General features: G+C 39.7%; 1 protein-coding gene across 5 annotated transcripts in view; it reads left to right on the top strand.

Moving 5' to 3' along the window:
* Nucleotides 1-19,487, top strand: part of znf423 (zinc finger protein 423) — a 366,010-nt gene that overhangs the window by 52,863 nt on the left and 293,660 nt on the right. For 4 of the 5 annotated variants that reach the window (XM_072596260.1, XM_072596259.1, XM_072596258.1 and 1 more), the window contains one exon: nt 7,780-7,839. The exons of the other annotated variant lie outside the window; for it this stretch is intronic. In XM_072596260.1, coding sequence (XP_072452361.1) covers nt 7,780-7,839 — 60 coding nt within the window. The remainder of the gene's footprint in view (nt 1-7,779; nt 7,840-19,487) is intronic. 5 annotated transcript variants of the gene reach the window in all.

The raw sequence follows: 19,487 nt of genomic DNA, 5'->3' as shown, positions 1-19,487 counted from the left end.
GGGAAATTGAGAAACAAATTTGTAAAGAGATCTCAATTATCTGTAAGAATAATAGGATGGTTATGGTAGGGGATTTTAACTTTCCAAACCTACACTGGGACTGCCACGGTGTTAAGGGTTAGATGGAGAGGAATTTGTGAAGTGTGTACAAGAAAATTTTCTGATTCAGTATGTGGGTGTGCCTATCAGAGAAGGTGCAAAACTTGGGAAATAAGGCAGGGCAGGTGACTGAGGTGTAAGAGGGGAGCACTTTGGGGCCAGCGACCATAATTCTATTAGATTTAAAATGGTGATGGAAAATGATAGACCGGGTCTCAAAGTTGAAGTTCTAAATTGGAGGAAGGCCAATTTTGATGATATTAGGCAAGAACTTTCAAAAGCTGATTGGGAGCACATGTTTGCAGGTAAAGGGAACGACTGGAAAATGGGAAGCCTTCAGAAATGAGATGATAAGAATCCAGAGAAAGCATATTCGTGTTAGGCTGAAAGGAAAGGCTGGTAGGTGTAGGGAATGCTGGATGATGAGAGAAATTGAGGTTTTGGTTAAGAAAAAAAGGAAGCATATGTCAGGTGTAGACAGGATAGATCAAGCGAATCCTTAGAGTATAAAGGCAGTAGGAATATAATTAAGAGGGAAATCAGGAGGGCAAAAAGGGGACACGAGCTAGCTTTGGCAAACCGAATTAAGGAGAATCCAAAGGGTTTTTACAAATACAATAAGGACAAAAGGGTAACTAGGGAGAGAATAGGACCCCTCAAAGATCAGCAAGGCAACTTTGTGTGGAGCCGCAGGAGATGGGGGAGATGCTAAATGAGTATCTTGCACCAGTGTTTACTGTGGAAGATATAGAATGTAGGGAAATAGATGGTGACATTTTGAAAAATGTCCATATTACAGAGGAGGAAATGCTGAATGTCTTGAAACGCATAAAAGTGAATAAATCCCCAGGACCTGATCAGGTGTATCCAAGATCTCTGAGAAGCTAGGGAAGTGACTGCTGTGACCCTTGCTGAGATATTTGTATCATCAGTAGTTGCAGGTAAGGTACTGGAAGACTGGAGGTTGGCTCACATACTGCCACTATTTAAGGAAGGTGGCAACAAGCCAGGAAACTATGGAGCAGTGAGCCTGACGTCGGTGGTGAGCAAGTTGTTGGATGAAATCCTGAGGGACAGGATGTACATCTATTTGGAAAGGCAAGGACTGATTAGGTCTGGTGAACATGGCTTTATGCATGGGAAATCATGTCTCACAAACTTGATTGAGTTTTTTGAAGAAGTAACAAAGAGGATTGATGAGGGCAGAGCGATAGATGTGATCTATATGGACTCCAATAAGGCATTCAACAAGGTTTCCCATGGGAGACTGGTGAGTAAGATGGATCTCATGGAATACAGGGAGAACTCGCCATTTGGATACAGAACTGGCTCAAAGGTAGAAGACAGAGGGTGATGGTGGAGAGTTGTTTTTCAGACTGGAGGCCTGTGACCAGTGGCGTGCCACAAAGATTGGTACTGGGTCCACTACTTTTCATCATTTATATAAATGATTTGGATGTGAACATAAGAGGTATAATGAGCAAGTTTGCTGATGACACCAAAATTGGAGGTGTAGTGGACAGCGAAGAAGGTTACCTCAGATTACAATGGGATCTTGATCAGATGGGCCAATGGGCTTTGAAGTGGCAGATGGAGTTTAATTCAGATAAATGTGAGGTACTGCATTTTGGGAAAGCAAATCTGAGCAGGACCTACACTTAATGGTAAGGTCCTCAGGAGTGTTGCTGAACAAAGAGACCTTGGAGTGCAGGTTCATAGCTCCTTGAAAATGGAGTCGCAGGTAGATAGGATAGTGAAGAAGGTGTTTGGTATGCTTTCCTTTATTGGTCAGAGTATTGAGTACAGGGCTTGTACAGGACAGTGCTTGGGAGCCTCCTGTGAAGCGCTGCTGTGATCTTTCCTCCAGCATTTGCAGTGGTTTGAATCTGCCGCTTCCGGTTGTCAGTTCCAGCTGTCCGTTGCAGTGGTCGGTATATTGGGTCCAGGTTGATGTGCTTATTGATTCAATAAGCACATCGACCTGGACCAATATACCGACCACTGCAACGGACAGCTGGAACTGACAACCGGAAGTGGCAGATTCAAACCACTGCAAATGCTGGAGGAAAGATCACAGCAGCGCTTCACAGGAGGCTCCCAAGCACTGAGGATGTCACCTAGACAGGAGACAAAACGTCTGCAACACAAATTCCCAGCTCGGCGAACAGAACCACACAACGAGCACCCGAGTTACAAATCTTCTCTCAAACTTTGGGCAACTTTTTCACTCAGAGGATGGTACGTGTATAGAATGAGCTGCCAGAGGAAGTGGTGGAGGCTGGTACAGTTGCAACATTTAAGAGGCATCTGAATGGTTATATGAATAGGAAGGGTTTGGAGGGATATGGGGTGGGTGCTGGAAGTGGGACTAGATTGGATTGGGATATCATGGATGGGTTGGACTGAAGGGATTCTTTCCGATGCTGTACATCTCTATGACTCTATGGCTGGTTGAAGTGACTGATTTTTCTCTCGTGTGTTCTGTTTTCCTTTCTTTGGCCATGTATAACAGCTTCATCTACAGCAAGAAATTATCTTGCTGTCTTAACTTCCACCCTGTATGTAATGGATTACCATCGTCATTTGTTTATTCTTCAGTGTTTAATATGTACTGATGGAATATTGTATTTTATTTTTATTTATATTAGGATTGTTTCTCCAGTTTGACAACTTGGAGGTAGAGATTCGTAAATTACACTGTATTGGTGAATGCATTTTCATTGGTTCTTCTCAGAGAGACCTGAAAAGTTTGGATTTATATAGCATTACTCATGACATTAGGATATCCCAGAGCTCTTTACTAAAGTTATTTTGGAATATAGTCAGCTATTATCAATGTAGAAAAATATAGTAATTAGAATGCATTATAATAATATATGCAATAATGAGATAATAACCAGGTAAACTCTTGATTGAGGGGCTATTATTGTCCAGGCCATCTGTAAATTCTTCTATTTTTCTAGTGCGTTTATGTTTACCCTAGAGCAAGAATCAGACGCTAATTTCATGTTGTGTTTAAAATAATGGAACCTAAAACAATGCATTAGTTGCTTCGTGCTATACTGAGGCCTTCGAGTAAAATTAAGGAGTATTCTGAAAGGCAAACAATCATCCATGTTCTGTGGCTTGGAAAAGTTTCTGTTGACAACCTTTTGAAAGGAGCCATTTGGAACGAATAGTGTATGTTCTCACAGTCTAACTGTTTGGGGCTATCGGCCAAAGGTAATTTTGGTCTTTAATGTTGCAAAGTGTCCATTGTTTTCGTAGCCATCGTGAAATTAAGCTCTTGGTATGTGTAGAGTGGTTGAACATACCTGTAACCTTATCTTTCATAATGGAATGAACCTTCCATTCAATGTAATAGTCATACAGCACACAAACAGACCATTTGGTTCAACCAGTCCATGCCAAACATCATCCCAAACGAAACTAGTCCCACCTGCCTGCACCTCCGAACCTGTCTTATTCATGTACATATCCAAATGTTGTTTAAACATTGTAGTTGTACCCACATCCACCACTGGCAATTCATTCCACATGTGAGCCACCCTTTGTGTAAAATGTTTGCCCCTCCTGTCTTCCCTCATCCTAATAATGTGTACCCTAGTTTTGAAATTCCCCATCCTAGGGAAAAGACAACAACCGTTAACTCTATCTATACCCCCCATTATTTTGTAAACTTCTTACAGGTTGCCTTTCAAACTCCTATGCTCTACTGAAAACTGTCCCAGCCTATCCAGTCTTTCTTTAGAAGTCAAACCTTCCAGACCCAGCAACATCCGCCTAAATCTTTTCTGAACCCGCTGCACCTTAATAATAACTTCCTATAACTGGTCAATGTCATTCTCAGTTGTGAGAAAATTTGGCTTTTCTGATACCAGAACTATGTATTCAGTATCAACTTCATATCGTATGCAAAATTCAATTTCCTTCCATTAATTAACTTTCGCCCTCTGAGTTTAGGTTGTTTTACCTCTTCAACTCATTTAGTGTCCAGTGAGAGAAGCACCCTCAGTTATAGCTGAATTAAATGTAAATGGAAGTTTTTTCTCATCTTTATATCAGTGAAGTTTCAAGACAGACATCAATTTATATCTTTCTCATTTCAGATGCCAGAGTAGAGGACAAAAGTTTTGTCACTGACTTTTTTGTTTAACTGGTTAGACCTATTTGTGTAAAGTTAGATGTGGGAAAAGTATAGGTGATATAATATTCAATACCATAAACATATTAGATGCAAGTTCCCATCTGTAATTGCTGTATTTCTTTAAAACTTCAGCTTCAGCAGTGAATGTGGTGACTTGGAGGGTGGTTGCATGATGAAAGGAAAACAGTAGTTGCTCTCACAAAAATTTGAGGGTGATATAGCTGCTAGTATTTGTGCCCAAGTGTATACGGTCTAGATGTTACATTTGCGAAACTGCTTCTGTTTGTGGAAGAATAAAATCCTGAAGACAGCAATTTAAGGTGACTTGGGGGGACAAAAGCAACGATGACAAGAGTAACATTCTTCCTCTGAGAAGTTGAGATCTGGAATGTGGTGCCTATGAGTGTGGTGGAAGCAGATACAAAGCAAAGATCTCAAAAGAGAATTGGATAATTTGATGAAGAGAAAATTATTTGGGTTGCAACAAAAAAATACAGGAGTGTGGTAATGGAAAAATTATACTTGCTGAAAGCTGGTATGGACATAATGGGACAAATTCTGTTAAATGTTTTTCAGTAACTTAGAGACCTAGATCCATAAAACATGGCCTCATCAGAGTGTACAGCAAAGACATTGTAGGAGTATTTTTCCCCTAAAGGTAACTTAAACATTGTAATTAAAAATCTTCAAAGGTACATTTGTCATAACCTAATGTTGCTTAGTTTGTCTTCTGAAATTCTGATGGTCACCGGAGACAATGGAGTTATCTCAGATAATGGGATTAATTTACAAAACTTTAATCTGGAGATGTGGACTAATGCTGTGGAATGTGAGCTCAGATCCCACAGTAGCAGTTGGGGATATTTACATTTAAAAAAAATTAATACATTTTCAGCTTTTTAAAAAAAAAATCAGCAAGTGGTGACCCATACAACTGCCTAATTGTCATAAAACAGATCAGTAATGCACATTAGGAAAGACCATCTGCTTTCTTGATCTGATTTAGACTTTGTGACTTCAGACCCACAACAATGTAGTTGACTCTCAATTGTCATCTTGAATTGGCTTGAGTAATCCACTCAGCTGTAATCAAGGAAGTGGTTCATCACCCCACTTTGAAGGTGATTCGGGGTAGTCAATAAATATAGGCTCTGCCACTGATGATGTTGCTGCATCAGTTAATTAGGTTAATTCAGGTGAAAATTGTACCAAAAAGGCACTTATTCATAACTGGACATGCAAATTAATGGTACATATATGAATTAACGTTTGTTCACTATAGAGAAAAAGAGAATTGCATTAATGTAGCTTATTCCATGGTCATCCAATGTTGAAAAGTGCTTCAGTCCCGTTGTATCACTTTTTTGAAGTTTTGTCAGCTTTGTAATGCAGTAAATATTGGAGCCAGTTTAGGCCCAAAAAACTCCTACAAATATAAGTTTGATAATGACCAGATAAGCAGCAACACAAAAACAGATTGACAAAATAAATATTTGTAAGAATGCTAGCGATACCCTCTACTCTTGTTTAAAATAGTGTTGTCAGATTCTTTATGTCCTCTTGAGAGGCCAGATGCAGCTTCAGCTTATCCTGTCAAACAAAATATTTAATTGGCTGACACTCCATTACTTCAGTGCTGCACTTTAGTTTTTGTGCTCAGGTTCTGGCACGAATTGAACTCTTGTCTTCTAAGTTGCAGGTGACACTATCACCAACTGAGCCATAGTTTGTCATATACATGCATGGAAGTGAATGCATGTTTACTACGGTTGGGAGTAAACATTTCAGTATGCTTGCTATTTTGATAGACAAGATGGAAGTGAGGATGAGTGAATTTGTTGGTAAAGAATTCTTGGGGAAGAGTGAGTTTGAAAGTGACCTATGTATTTCTGATTCTGGACTATTACATGTAAAATCGCTTACATGGGTATGAGGAACGAATTGGCAAAAATAGATTGAGAAATTATAAGATAAGACTGTGGGTAATGGTAAGTGTTTAAATAAAGATTTACTGATTCTCACGAAATGCATGTTGCGAAGTAAAGCCTCTATGAGGGAAAAAAGATTGTTCCATGGCTAACTGAAGAGATTTAGAAGGGCAAAAGAAAAAAGTATACAATATTGCCAGGTATTCTAAGCTTGAGGGTTGGAAATGTTTTTAGAAAGCAGCAAATGATGAAGAAGATGGAAGGCAAATTAAAATGAGTTAATTAGTCATAATGGGGAACAAATAAATGGCAGAGGCATTAAACAAATGCATAAGTTGGAAATTAATTCTACAACTTGGGGAGATTTTGACTCAGCCAAAATATTGCCTATTATCTCTGTCATAGTCAAAGATGCAAAGTATCATGGAGAAGTAAAAATCTAATGAAAATAAGAAATTAATCAATTAATTAATTGTAAGTAAAGAAACTGTGACAGAAATTAATGGGCCGAAAGCAAACAAATCTACTAAATGTAGTGGGTTATTCAAAGTAAGAGAGCTGCAGAAATGGTGGATGCAGTGACTGTGAAAGTATGGTGACATTCTTCTAAGTCAGACATTGGAGTGGGTGATTGATATTTTAGTGTGCCCACACCACATGAAAGAATCAAAAAGCAACCTTTTGCGTGGCTGTTTACTGAAATCCATTTGAATAGCCAAATATGCTACATCCACTGGTTCCACTTCACTTATCCTGTTAGCTATATTCTTTCATCATCACAGGGTCAAAATCGTGGATCTTGTGCTACAGTGGGTGTGCCTACAATACATGGACTGCAGCAGTTCATTGTGGAGAGTCATCACCACCTTCTCTCGCTTAATGGGGGAGAGGCAATAAATGCAGGCCAGTCACTAGCAAACTGCCTCCAAGCACCTGCTGAGTTTGCATCTCAGTGGGTGCCCATCTGCTGCTGGACAGTTAGCCTCAGCAGCTGCTGACCCAACTCAGGGAAGGCTGCCTGGAGGCTAGAATGTGATGGCCTGCTGACTTGAAGCCAATTTCTGTGAAATCTCTTTCAGTCTGCCTTCAAGCTGCCCCTGCAGGACCAGGAGGATTCTGCCCAATGTCTCTCCAGGGGAGTTTGTCCTAGAGATTGGCCATCTGCTCACTGAAATTTGGTTTTCACCCAAGTGCTAGAAGTGACTCACGATAATAATTTTGATGAGGAACAGTACATCTGGAATCATTCTTTGATGAAAAATAATGTACTGTTGGAGGGCTGAAATCTACCTGTGTATTTTCATGCTTATTTTGTCACTTTTTTTAAAGCTGTCCAGCTATTAATAACTGATCTTTCTACATGAAAAATAGTAACAGAAGAATGCATGTATCTTTTCATTTAACTTGTTGACTGAGGTTTGTTTTCTTGGATTGGTGTTTCCACAGTGGAATTGGTTTATTGATATGGGGACATGTCTGTAACAGTACATAATATTAAGTGACATTTACAAATCAGAGGGTATTGAATTTCATATCTTGTCAGTTAACTCTTACAATGTTCAGGGAATGAATAATAATGTAACTGGCTTTCTTTCTTTTTTCCAGTTGAAGAAAGTGAATCTTCAGAATTTGACTTAAATTGGGACTCAGCAGCCGCACGCCCAGGTAATGTCATGTCGTTAATATTTTGCAGAATAATGGAAAAAACAAATTTAAGGCATGACCTATGGCTTAGAATCTAATTAGATATAAGATGTTGCTGTGCAAGGTGGTAACTTCCCTCAAATATTTTGTAAGAATGTCATATGTCTTTTTCAATCCTTCATGTAGCTTTCCTCCATTAACTGGTAATTATGGCACATGATTGTATCATTTTCACCTGATTAAATTCATACTGCTTCAAAGTAGGTTTTGTTTGTGAAGTTTTAATTAGTCATGTTGACTCCAATTTTAGTAGTATTAAGGTACTTTTATGATAATGAACTTTCATATTTGTTTCATGAACGTGCAGCTTTTGGATTGTATCCTTGAGAAATCATGCTATAAATTAATTTCTGTTGGTGACATTGCAATAATTTGTTTTTCTGGATGGTCATTAAGGCTGTGTCCTGAAAATTTAACTTAAAAAAAAATTGAAATCCTTCACAAATATTCACCCTTAAACATCCAATTCTATTGAGGAAGTGTAATATGTTATTGAGTCTTAAATGTTTTAGTGATACCAACAAATGGGCCAATAGAGATGTGTCTACTATGTGACTAGAATTCCTGGTTTACTGACTGTGGTGATAAGCTCTGTATCAACCCATTGTATACAGTCTATACTGATGACTTGAATGAAGGGAGTGATTGCATAGTAGGCAAATTTGTGACAGTGCAAAGGTAGAAAAGCAAGTTGGAAGGAGCATGCAGGTAGTACACAAGGCATTATAGGTTAAATGATTGGACAAAATTTTGTATGCCGTATTTGTCAGTATGTTGACCGAGCTGAGAAGTTCGATTTGCAGACGTTTCGTCCCTTGTCCAGTTGACATTTTCAGTGCTTTGGAGTCTCCTGTGAAGCACAGTTATACCGTATCAGCTCGGCAAACATACCCGCAATTATGGCAACCAGCATCCGAGCTACAAATCTTTACCCAAACCTTAAAAATTTTTGTCATAAATAATGTGGGGGAAAATGTGAATTTGTCGCTTTGACAGAAGAATAGAAAACTGAACATGATTTAAATGGAGAGAGATTACAGGTTACTACAATGCAGAGAGAGATGTGAGCAGCAAATTTAGAACAGTACAGCACAGAACAGGCCCTTCGGCCCACGATGTTGTGCCGAACATTTGTCCTAGCTTAAGCACCCATCCATGTACCTATCCAATTGCCGCTTAAAGGTCACCAATGATTCTGACTCTGCCACTCCCACAGGCAGCGCATTCCATGCCCCCACCACTCTCTGGGTAAAGAACCTACCCCTGACATCCCCCCTATACCTTCCACCCTTCACCTTAAATTTATGTCCTCTTGTAACATTCTGTTGTACCCGGGGGAAAAAGTTTCTGACTGTCTACCCTATCTATTCCTCTGATCATCTTATAAACCTCTATCAAGTCACCCCTCATCCTTCTCCGTTCCAATGAGAAAAGGCCCAGCACTCTCAACCTATCCTCGTACGACCTATTCTCCATTCCAGGCAACATCCTGGTAAATCTTCTCTGCGCCCTCTCCAAAGCTTCCACATCTTTCCTAAAGTGAGGCGACCAGAACTGCACACAGTACTCCAAATGTGGCCTTATCAAGGTCCTGTACAGCTGCAACATCACTTCACGACTCTTGAAATTAATCCCTCTGCTAATGGACGCTAATACACCATAGGACTTCTTACAAGCTCTGTCCACCTGAGTGGCAACTTTCAAAGATCTATGAACATAGACCCCAAGATCCCTCTGCTCCTCCACCTTACTAAGAACCCTACCGTTAACCCTGTATTCCGCATTCTTATTTGTCCTTCCAAAATGGACAACCTCACACTTGACAGGGTTGAACTCCATCTGCCACTCCTCAGCCCAGCTCTGCATCATATCTAGTCCCTTTGCAGCCGACAGCAGCCCTCCTCACTATCCACAACTCCACCAATCTTTGTATTATCTGCAAATTTACTGACCCACTCTTCGACTCCCTCTTCCAAGTCATTAATAAAAATTACAAACAGCAGAGGACCCAGAACTGATCCCTGCGGAACTCCACTTGTAACTGGGCTCCAGGCTGAATATTTACCATCTACCACCACTCTCCGACTTCGACCGGTTAGCCAGTTTTCTATCCAACTGGCCAAATTTCCTTCTATCCCATGCCTCCTGACTTTCTGCATCAGCCTACCATGGGGAACCTTATCAAATGCCTTACTAAAATCCATGTACACTACATCCACTGCTCTACCCTCATCCACATGCTTGGTCGCCTCCTCAAAGAATTCAATAAGACTTGTAAGGCAAGACCTACCCCTCACAAATCCGTGCTGGCTGTCCCTAATCAAGCAGTGTCTTTTCAGATACTCATAAATCCTATCCCTCAGTACCCTTTCCATTACTTTGCCTACCACAGAAGTAAGACTAACTGGCCTGTAATTCCCGGGGTTATCCCTATTCCTTTTTTTGAACAGGGGTACAACATTCGCCACTCTCCAGTCCCCTGGTACCACCCCCGTTGACAATGAAGACGAAAAGATCATTGCCAACGGCTCTGCAATTTCCTCTCTTGCTTCCCACATAATCCTAGGATATATCCCGTCAGGCTCGGGGGACTTGTCTGTCCTCAAGTTTTTCAAAATGCCCAACACATCTTCCTTCCTAACAAGTATCTCTTCTAGCTTACCAGTCCATTTCACACTCTCCTCTTCAACAATACGGTCCCTCTCATTTGTAAATACTGAAGAAAAGTACTCATTCAAGACCTCTCCTATCTCTTCCGACTTAATACACAGTCTCCCACTACTGTCCTTGATCGGACCTACCCTCGTTCTCGTCATTCTCATGTTTCTCACATATGCATAAAATGCCTTGGGGTTATCCTTGATCCTACCCACCAAAGATTTTTCATGCCCTCTTTTAGCTCTCCAAATCCCTTTCTTCAGCTCCCTTCTGGCTATCCTGTATCCCTCCAATGCTCTGTCTGAACCTTGTTTCCTCAACCTTATTTAAGCCTCCTTCTTCCTCTTTACAAGACATTCAACCTCCCTCGTCAACCAAGGTTCCCTCACACGACCATCTCTTTCCTGCCTGACAGGTACATACATATCAAGGACACGTCGTATCTGTTCCTTGAAAAAGTTCCACATTTCCACGACATCCTTCCCTGACAGCCTATGCTCCCAACTTATGCTCCTCAGATCCTGTCTTACAGCATCGTATTTACCCTTCCCCCAATTGTAAAATCTACCCTGTTGCACGCACCTATCTCTCTCCATAACCAAGGTGAAAGTCACAGAATTGTGGTCACCATCATCAAAATGTTCACCCACTAACAAGCCCATCACTTGTCCCGGTTCATTAGCAAGTACCAAATCCAATATGGCCTCCCCTCTGGTCGGACAATCTACATACTGAGTTAGAAAAGCTTCCTGGACACACTGCACAAACACCGCCCCATCTAATCTACTTGATTGAAAGAGCTTCCAATCAATATTTGGGAAGTTGAAATCGCCCATGACTACTACCCTGTGGCTTCTGCACCTTTCCAAAATCTGTTTCCCAATCTGTTTCTCCACATCTCTGCTGCTATTGGGGGGCCTATAATAAAACACCCAACAAGGTGATTGCTCCTTTCCTATTTCTGACTTCAGCCCATACTACCTCCAAAGGCAGATCCCCCTTGAACTGCCTTTCTGCAATCGTTATACCATTTCTAATTAGCAATGCCACCCCCCCTCCTTTTTTACCACCCTCCCTAATCTTATTGAAATTTAAATTAGATGTAAAGTTAAGTTAGCAACACTTTGAGTGTTACGTTGACATTCAGGTATTTTAGAACATTGAAATCCTACCACAAGTTCAAAAAAACAAATGAACTACATTAAAAATGACCAAAAGGTACATTTCTTAGAATATTATGGTTGAAAAGACAGGTATAATTGTTCATTTGCTGTGGAAATCAGAGTGTAGAGTGTTTTTAAATAAATCGTGACTGCATGTTTTTGCTCACCAGCTTTAGGGACACTTACTGGAGGCAGCCTATGGAATAATGCCTAAACTCGGCTTCATCCAGAGTTTGGCTAGAATCACGGTTAGAACGGAAGCATAAGTCCTCTGAACTATAGCCAGAATGTTGTTGGTGCTCACTGCGCTCGCTGTTTCTTGATATCATGTGGTGTGCTACAGAATGACTTATTTGATGCTCTGGTCATCTGAAGGAGGTACAGCTGCATTTTACACTTGATACTTTAGGTGCTGCCCCCTTTGTGCATCATAGAGTCTGTGAATCTGAAACAAAGGCAAATAATGCTGGTAAGATTGGAGTAGTACATATATAACAAGACACAGAGTTTGTGTTCTAGATTGAGACCTTCCATAAGAACTGGGAAAAGTTTAAAAAAAAATTTGTGTCGGATTTGAGGAAGTGAAAGAGAGGAGCAACTGTATTTGGGTGGAAGACATCGTAATTAATGGTCAGAGTTTGTGGTGCAGGCACAAAGTGATTGGTAAGGGGCTTAATGTAGAAATTAATGTTTTAGAGAGGTTTGTTTTAATTGTTCACTGCTTTCGGATGCAGCAGGACTGCGAAGCTTTGAGTAATGTGTTGATTGTAGGATTGTTTAACTCATGTCTATCATATGCTGCTTCTGTTTTCTACCTGTGATTTAGCTTCACCATTGAATCATAGAATGTCTACAGTGCGGAAAGATGCCATTCAGCCCACTGAGTCTGTACCAACCCACTGAAGAGCATCCCATGCACCTCAGCCCTGTAACCCCACATTCACTATGGTTAATCTACTTACCCTGTAGTGTCCAGGGATGTGTAGGCTAATTTAGCATGGCCAATCCACCTAACTTAAACATCTTTGGACTGTGGGAGAAAATCGGAGCATGGAGCAAACCCACGCAGACACTGAGTTTGTGCAATCTCCACGTTGGAGGTCACTGGCTGGATTTGAATCAGGGTACTGGCACTGTGAGGTAGTGTGATGGTCCTTAGCACTTTATGGATGCACAATTTTAAGCTGCCAGATCTGTGTTAAGTCGATCACATTTAGTATAGTGGTAATTTTACACAGCAGAACGGGTAGTGTCCTCAATGAGACTTTGCCAGAAAGGCGATGAGATGGATTTTATACTGTTACTGTTCTAGACAGATGTGACTATGATGGATTTTTTGGTGAGGGTGCGATCAAATAGACTTTTTGTTTGTGTTGTTCCTCTCACTATCTTCTTCAGTCTGATAGATATGTCCATCAGGGGGATTGAGTTGTGTTACTTTGAAGTTCCAATCATGAATGTATTCTACACCTTTGTGTCCCTTTAATATTTCTTCCAAGTGATGTTCCACATCGGAAAGGTTTGATGCATCAGCTGAGAGTGGCTGGGTAGTTAGCAGTTAGCAGATTTTGTGCTCATAATTGACATTGATGCCATGACAATACATGGGATCTGGAGTCAATTTGGGAATCCCCAGGACCTTGACAATCTGACTCTATATCACTGTGCTATCAAGTGTAGAAAGTCTGTCCTGATAAAACCACGATTTACCCAAGAGTCTGGGATATTGGCTAAAAGAGCGGCTCTGAGAGAATGACTGTTGAGCTGCTGCTTACATAGCTTCTCTGTGTTTGCTTCAGCCCATAGATGGTTAGAAAGGGTTGACTGAACTCAGTATGCCTTCAACATAATTGATGTTTGATTAGCTGGCAGGTTATTGTCTGATTTGACTTGGATGTGAGCATAACAGTTTGGTATAATTTGATTGGCATGCTGCAGTGTTTCAGAGGGCGTGTGTCTCAAGTCATATGTAGGGCAGACTGGTGAGAATAGGAGATTTTCTTCCTTGCCAATGTTGTAAGAATCAGCTGGGTTTTTACAACAACGTGGAATGTATTATAAAAGTGTAAACTTTCCAGGTGCCACTTTATTTAAAGTATGCTAAACAGGTCATTGTTGCTATGTGTGTTCTATGTCATTCCTTAATCAAAAGACTAACTTAAGAATATCAAGAATTGCTCTGAGTTTACTAACTAATTTTACTGTAGATATACTTGTGATGGTGGAAAATACTTTTAGTTTAAAAAGTTATTCTTTCTCTTATTCTCCTCTCAAACTCGGCACAGTGAAATCAGTTATTGCTTTCTTGAACTGTCAGATTTGCTACCTCACAAATATCATTTGTTTTTTATTTGTCCTCAATTCTTTAACAAGCTCTCTCTGTGGCATTCATAGGTTAAATCTCCAGTTAAATTATCTGAGAGACATTTGGACTGTCTTTGAACTGTTTTTAATATGTACACAAAGAATGTAAGAATTAAAATCCAAAAGTCTAATGGTGATGAGTTTGTGAAATCTTTACTGATTGGTAAGAAATGCAGTTGTAACACCTGAATGGATGTTGATTCAAATTAGCTAAACTTTTGAATATGTCGAACAATGAATCATGCTGTAAGGCAGCAGAGAGATCGTCACTTTACTTTCTCCAGATTCTGAGTTCGGACCAGAGAATATCCACCTCTCAGGCACATTTCCCAAGGCTCAGATGATTTACATATCTATCTGCATTTTTTTAAAAACTATGGCACGGTGGCTCAGTAGTTAACACTGCTGTCTCACAGTGCGAGGGACCCGGGTTCGATACCTGCCTTGGTGACTGTCATTGTGGAGTTTGCACATTCTCCCTGTGTCTGCGTGTGTTACCTCTGGGTGTTCCGGTTTCCTCCCACAATCCAAAGATGTGCAGGTCAGGTGAATTGGCTGTGCTAAATTGCCCATAGCATTCGGTGCATTAGTCAGAGGGAAATGGGTCTGGGTGGTTACTCTTCAGAGGGTCAGTGTGGACTTTTTGGGCTGAAGGGCCTGTTTCCATACTGTCGGGAACCTAATCTAAACTGTATTTAAGATTGCAATTTGCAAGAAATATTATTTAATCCAATTTAAAAAAAAGCTGTGCAGCCATTTTTGGCGAATGGAATTAGTTTCAGTTGGAGTAGGCGTATCTGTTTCAAAGTCATTGGTAGGAGTACCTGAGGCACCAGAGGCTGAAGAGAGCTGGGAAATCCCACAAATTAAAACTAGTATTGGTAATATTGCTCGTAGTTAGGGCTTTACTGTTGGATATGTGAATGATTTGTTGAATGTAAGTCTAGACATCTTATCTTTCTCCCCTTCACTATTTGAAGTTTGATGTAATGAGTTTCTTTTCCTCTCTCATGAAGATTCAGGCATTACTTTGAACTTGGGAGATGGTGAGGGTATGTGAAAATGAGTACAAACCTCGACCAATGTAAGAGCACTAAGAGTAGTACATGAAAAGGAAAGTTGTGGTATTGAGATCAATACCTGTTCTTTCATGTCCTCCAAATATTAACTTGACTTAAACAATGTAAGCATTATTAATTGAAGGAAGAACTATTCATATTTCTGATTTCATTTGCAAGCAGACTAAGCTTGCAGAAGATCAATATAATGCACATTCTTGGTATACTGAAGCAGAAAGATACAGTGCAAAGTTTTCACAGCAACTCAGGGCACCTGCATGTATTAGATAGAAATTACTGCAGTATCACAAGCATGTGATTTGTTGCAGCTGAGCATCTTTACAAGATGAGTGGAATAAGTTACCCTGATGCTAGTTTCCTGAAGTCTGAGACATTAGCCACATACTACCAAACCTGGTGTCAACATTCAAGGCAACATACACATATTCTTGTGGAAACAGGGACTAATTGTACCAATTTAGTTGGTTCAGACATTTTGGCACTCCGATGGGCTACAGGCTCCATGTCCGTAGCAAAGTTATAACTGTGGATGGAGAGGCAGACACTACTTGAGTTATCTTTTGGTTGATGCTTAAATATGTCACCAGCAATCTCGATATATCTTTCTCCGAATATTTGTTTAATTTTGCCTTTGGGTCACTGACTTAATTCTGTATTGGTACTTATGATACCTGAAATCTTGGACATTTCAAGAGATATTTAAAGCCCCTGTTACTGTTGTTTGAATTAGTTATGTATATATGACTAGCGTAATTCTTTTAACTCCAAAAAAAAACACTGTTGAGTTTGTCTTGTATCTGTGGGAGTTTAAAATGTATGTATTTTCAGATTCTAATTTGGAGAGGATGTCCTTGAAATGCACTGTAGGCTTGCACCTATTTTGCCTTCAATTGTATACTTTTTATGTGTGCTGTACCCTTGTAATAAGTTTCATAATTATGGTCAATTTCAACACAATATGCATATCGCTCCAGCATTTGAAAATCACAAAATAGATAAACAAAATAAGAAACAGAAATACAGCTATTGCTGTCTGTAATTACCTTAGGATGAATCTGGGAAGTGTGTTTTCCTTGACAGGTACAAAGTTGACAAAAGTCTATGAGAATCTTATTTTGAAATTCTGGCCTGAAGTTTGAGCCTAGACTTCTCATTTGGGAACAGTCTTAAATTTTCTCAAATATGCTAATTGATTTGTCTGCAGAATATTGGCAATAAACATATTCGCTGCACACGTATGCAGATAATGTTCACATTTCTTGATGTTTTCGTTTGGTTGCTGAAGTATAACTGGCCAAATAGTGCACTAATTCAACCCAAAAGACTTAGTGGTCAGGGAAGTTTCTAAAACATCTGTCAGACCTGTCATTGAAGCTTGCTCAGCAATTTTAAAATCTATCTTCTAAATGTAGCTTCACATGAAAAAAAAATGCTACCAGTGAGGAGTGCCGGAGGTATTTTGTAAGCTCTAGTTCTTAACAGATTCTCACCTTTTTGAGACCTAATCAGTAAATTTACTGGACTGTGTAGATTGCTGCCTCTTAGAGAGAAAAATACAGTGGCCTGTCTATTCATCTGTATTTAGATTTGATTATTTCTTAAACGTAAACGTAATCTTGCTTGAGCTGCTGTTTGCTAACACTAAGACATAATCGTGGAACAGTTTCTCTGTGCAGGAATTGAACTCTTCGATATAGAGGGTGTGAAATTGGACTTGGTGGAAACCCAAACCGTAGAATTGTTTTTGGTGGCAATTTCTTTTTCCCCACAGGCTCAATAGTCACTTCTAACTATGCCAGCATATAGAGGACTAATGTGAAACTGCTTGTTTGGCATTCTAGACTGATCAATCTCGCCGTAAGTGTTGGTGGCTACAGATTTTATTTTAGAGGGAATGATGCTAACCAACATGGTGTTCAATGACATGGAGCTTGCACTTGAATCCATTTGTAGGATTTTTAACCCCTGAGTTTTCCACCTCTCCGTATTCTTTACTTTCCATGAGGAAGATTCTCACTTGTTTCCAAAAGTTTAAAAGCCATTGCATCATACCTCCCCCAAGGTGCTATCTTGATTTTATGCTTTTAGATGCACTGAGCATTCCTGGTATGATCCCTTTGCAAAAAGTTCTTGCATGTCCAGAAAGTGTAAATATGTAGTTACCAAATTAGTAGAAGTATCAATTTTAAGATCAGAGCTATAGGAAGCTAATGTTTCTGACTATTATTACTTGCAAGCCTGAAGAAAGGATCAATGTGATGTTGAGCTCTCTGGTGATATTCCATGCTATCTCTTGTTTCAGTCATGTTTTGACTTCAAAATGGATTATTTGATATCAACATTCCTTTAACATTCCTAATTCTTATCTTGGAGAAAAATAAAATAATTTTATGACCATAGGTTTTCATAAAATATGCCAGCTTACTAGAAACATGACCCAAAAGAAGTCAATGGGTTTTGAAGAGTTCTTTGAAAATAATTTACAGTGGAATGTATAATAAAATATCTAAGCTAGTTTCTTACTCAGCAATTTCTGTTTGGTCCATTGTTTCTGTCCCCATGTAACTTTAACTTTTATACAATATTTATTCACCTAGTTGTTGAATATCACCTTGCTTGATTTGTGTGCCAATTCTTTTGTCCAAAAATAGTTTGGCCAATGTGCTTGACAGATCCATCATCACCTTGATTTAAGTTCATTACTTCTATCAGAAACATAGAATATAGGTGCAGGAGTAGGCTCTTTTGAGCCTTCCCAACATTCAATATGATTTTGCAATCTCAGAATCCCATTCCTGCTTTCTCTCCATATTCCTTGATTCCTTTAGCTGCAGTGGCCACATCCAGCTCACTCTTGAATATATCATGAACTGGCCCCAAAAGCTTCCTGAGAGAGAAAATTCCACAGGTTCACAATTTTGAGTGAAGAAGTTCTTCCTCATCTCAGTCCTGAATGGCTTATCCATTATTCTTAGTCTCTGATCCCTAGTTCTGGACTTCCCCAACATTAGGAACATTCTTCTCGCATCTAGCCTGTCCAGTCCCATCAGGATTTTATACGTTTCTGTGAGATCCCCGTCCTCCTCGCCCCCATCAATTTTCTAAATTCCAGTGAGTACAAGCCCAGTCTTTCCTATATGTCACTATTGCTATCCCGGGAATCAGTCTGGTGATCCTTCGCTGGACTCCCTCAGTAGCAAGAATGTCCTTCCTCAGACTAGGAGACCAAAACTGCACACAATTCTCAAGGTGTGGCCTCACCAAAGCTTGCTTAACTGCAGCAAGACTTCCCTACTCTGATACACAAATCCTCTCGCTATGAAGGCTAGCATGCCACTAACTTTGCTCACTGCCTACTGCACCTGCATGCCAACCTTCAGCGACTGTTCCATCATGGCAGCCAGGTTTCGTTGCACCTCAACTTTTCCTGAAGAGATTGCAGAAAACTTAAAAAGGCGAAAGAAATTCTAGCTTTTTCAGTTTGTGCCTTGATTTTAAATTACTGCCTATACACACTGGTTAATCTCTCTGGTTCTAGTTTTCTCTTGTGAATATCGACACTTACCATATTTCCATTTCTTTCCCCAAAATATACAAATTTACATTTATCTCACTTTCCTATTTTAGCCATTTATGTATGCTTCTAACTGGTGTTTCTATCAGTGTCTCGCATTCTTTCTGTCACTGCCATGCACATGGGAAAGTAGATCACTGCAATATTTGCTAAGTATGATTAATTTGATAACTGTCCATTGATGTTTAATCTCAGTTCAAGGTGGCACTATACTTTCGCTCTCCTATCAGCCTGAGTTTGTAAGGTAACTCGTTGCAGTTAGATCAGTTTTTGAAGGGTCAAATATACCTCCATCTGTTGACATTTTACGTGTACATTGAGCAACTTCCTTGAAGAGTTTGCTTAAATTGGTGAAGCGTGATGTGTATTTTTTTAAAATTGAGATTTGCTATCCTTGAATGGCTAATTTTCTTTTTGTTTTCTAATGAAACTTTCCATTCACAGTCTCAACAGGAAGAATTCCAGATTTCCACTTTGCTTAATGTGGAAAAAGTGTGGTGTACATTGTCTCTAAATAGCCTGGCTCAAATTTTAAAGTTGTGTCCTTGTTCTGGATTCCTCCAGTCGAGGATTTTTTTTTTGAAGCAATCATGTCAACTCCTTTTTAATCATCACAAAACCTGTTTGTTTTGCGAGAACCAAAAGTTTCTTCTGTTTGACATGTCCAATGTTGACTCTTTTTCATTCTAATATTATTCTGCTGAATCTATCTTGCATTCCACCTAAGCCTGTATATCTTTCCTGAGATATAGTGCCCAGAACTAAATGCAA

This window comes from Chiloscyllium punctatum, chromosome 26 (genome assembly GCF_047496795.1).
Source record: "Chiloscyllium punctatum isolate Juve2018m chromosome 26, sChiPun1.3, whole genome shotgun sequence".
Classification (NCBI taxonomy): Eukaryota; Metazoa; Chordata; class Chondrichthyes; order Orectolobiformes; family Hemiscylliidae; genus Chiloscyllium; species Chiloscyllium punctatum.
The sequence above is the reverse complement of the archived record's forward strand: the minus strand, read 5'-3'. Positions and strand labels throughout refer to the sequence as shown.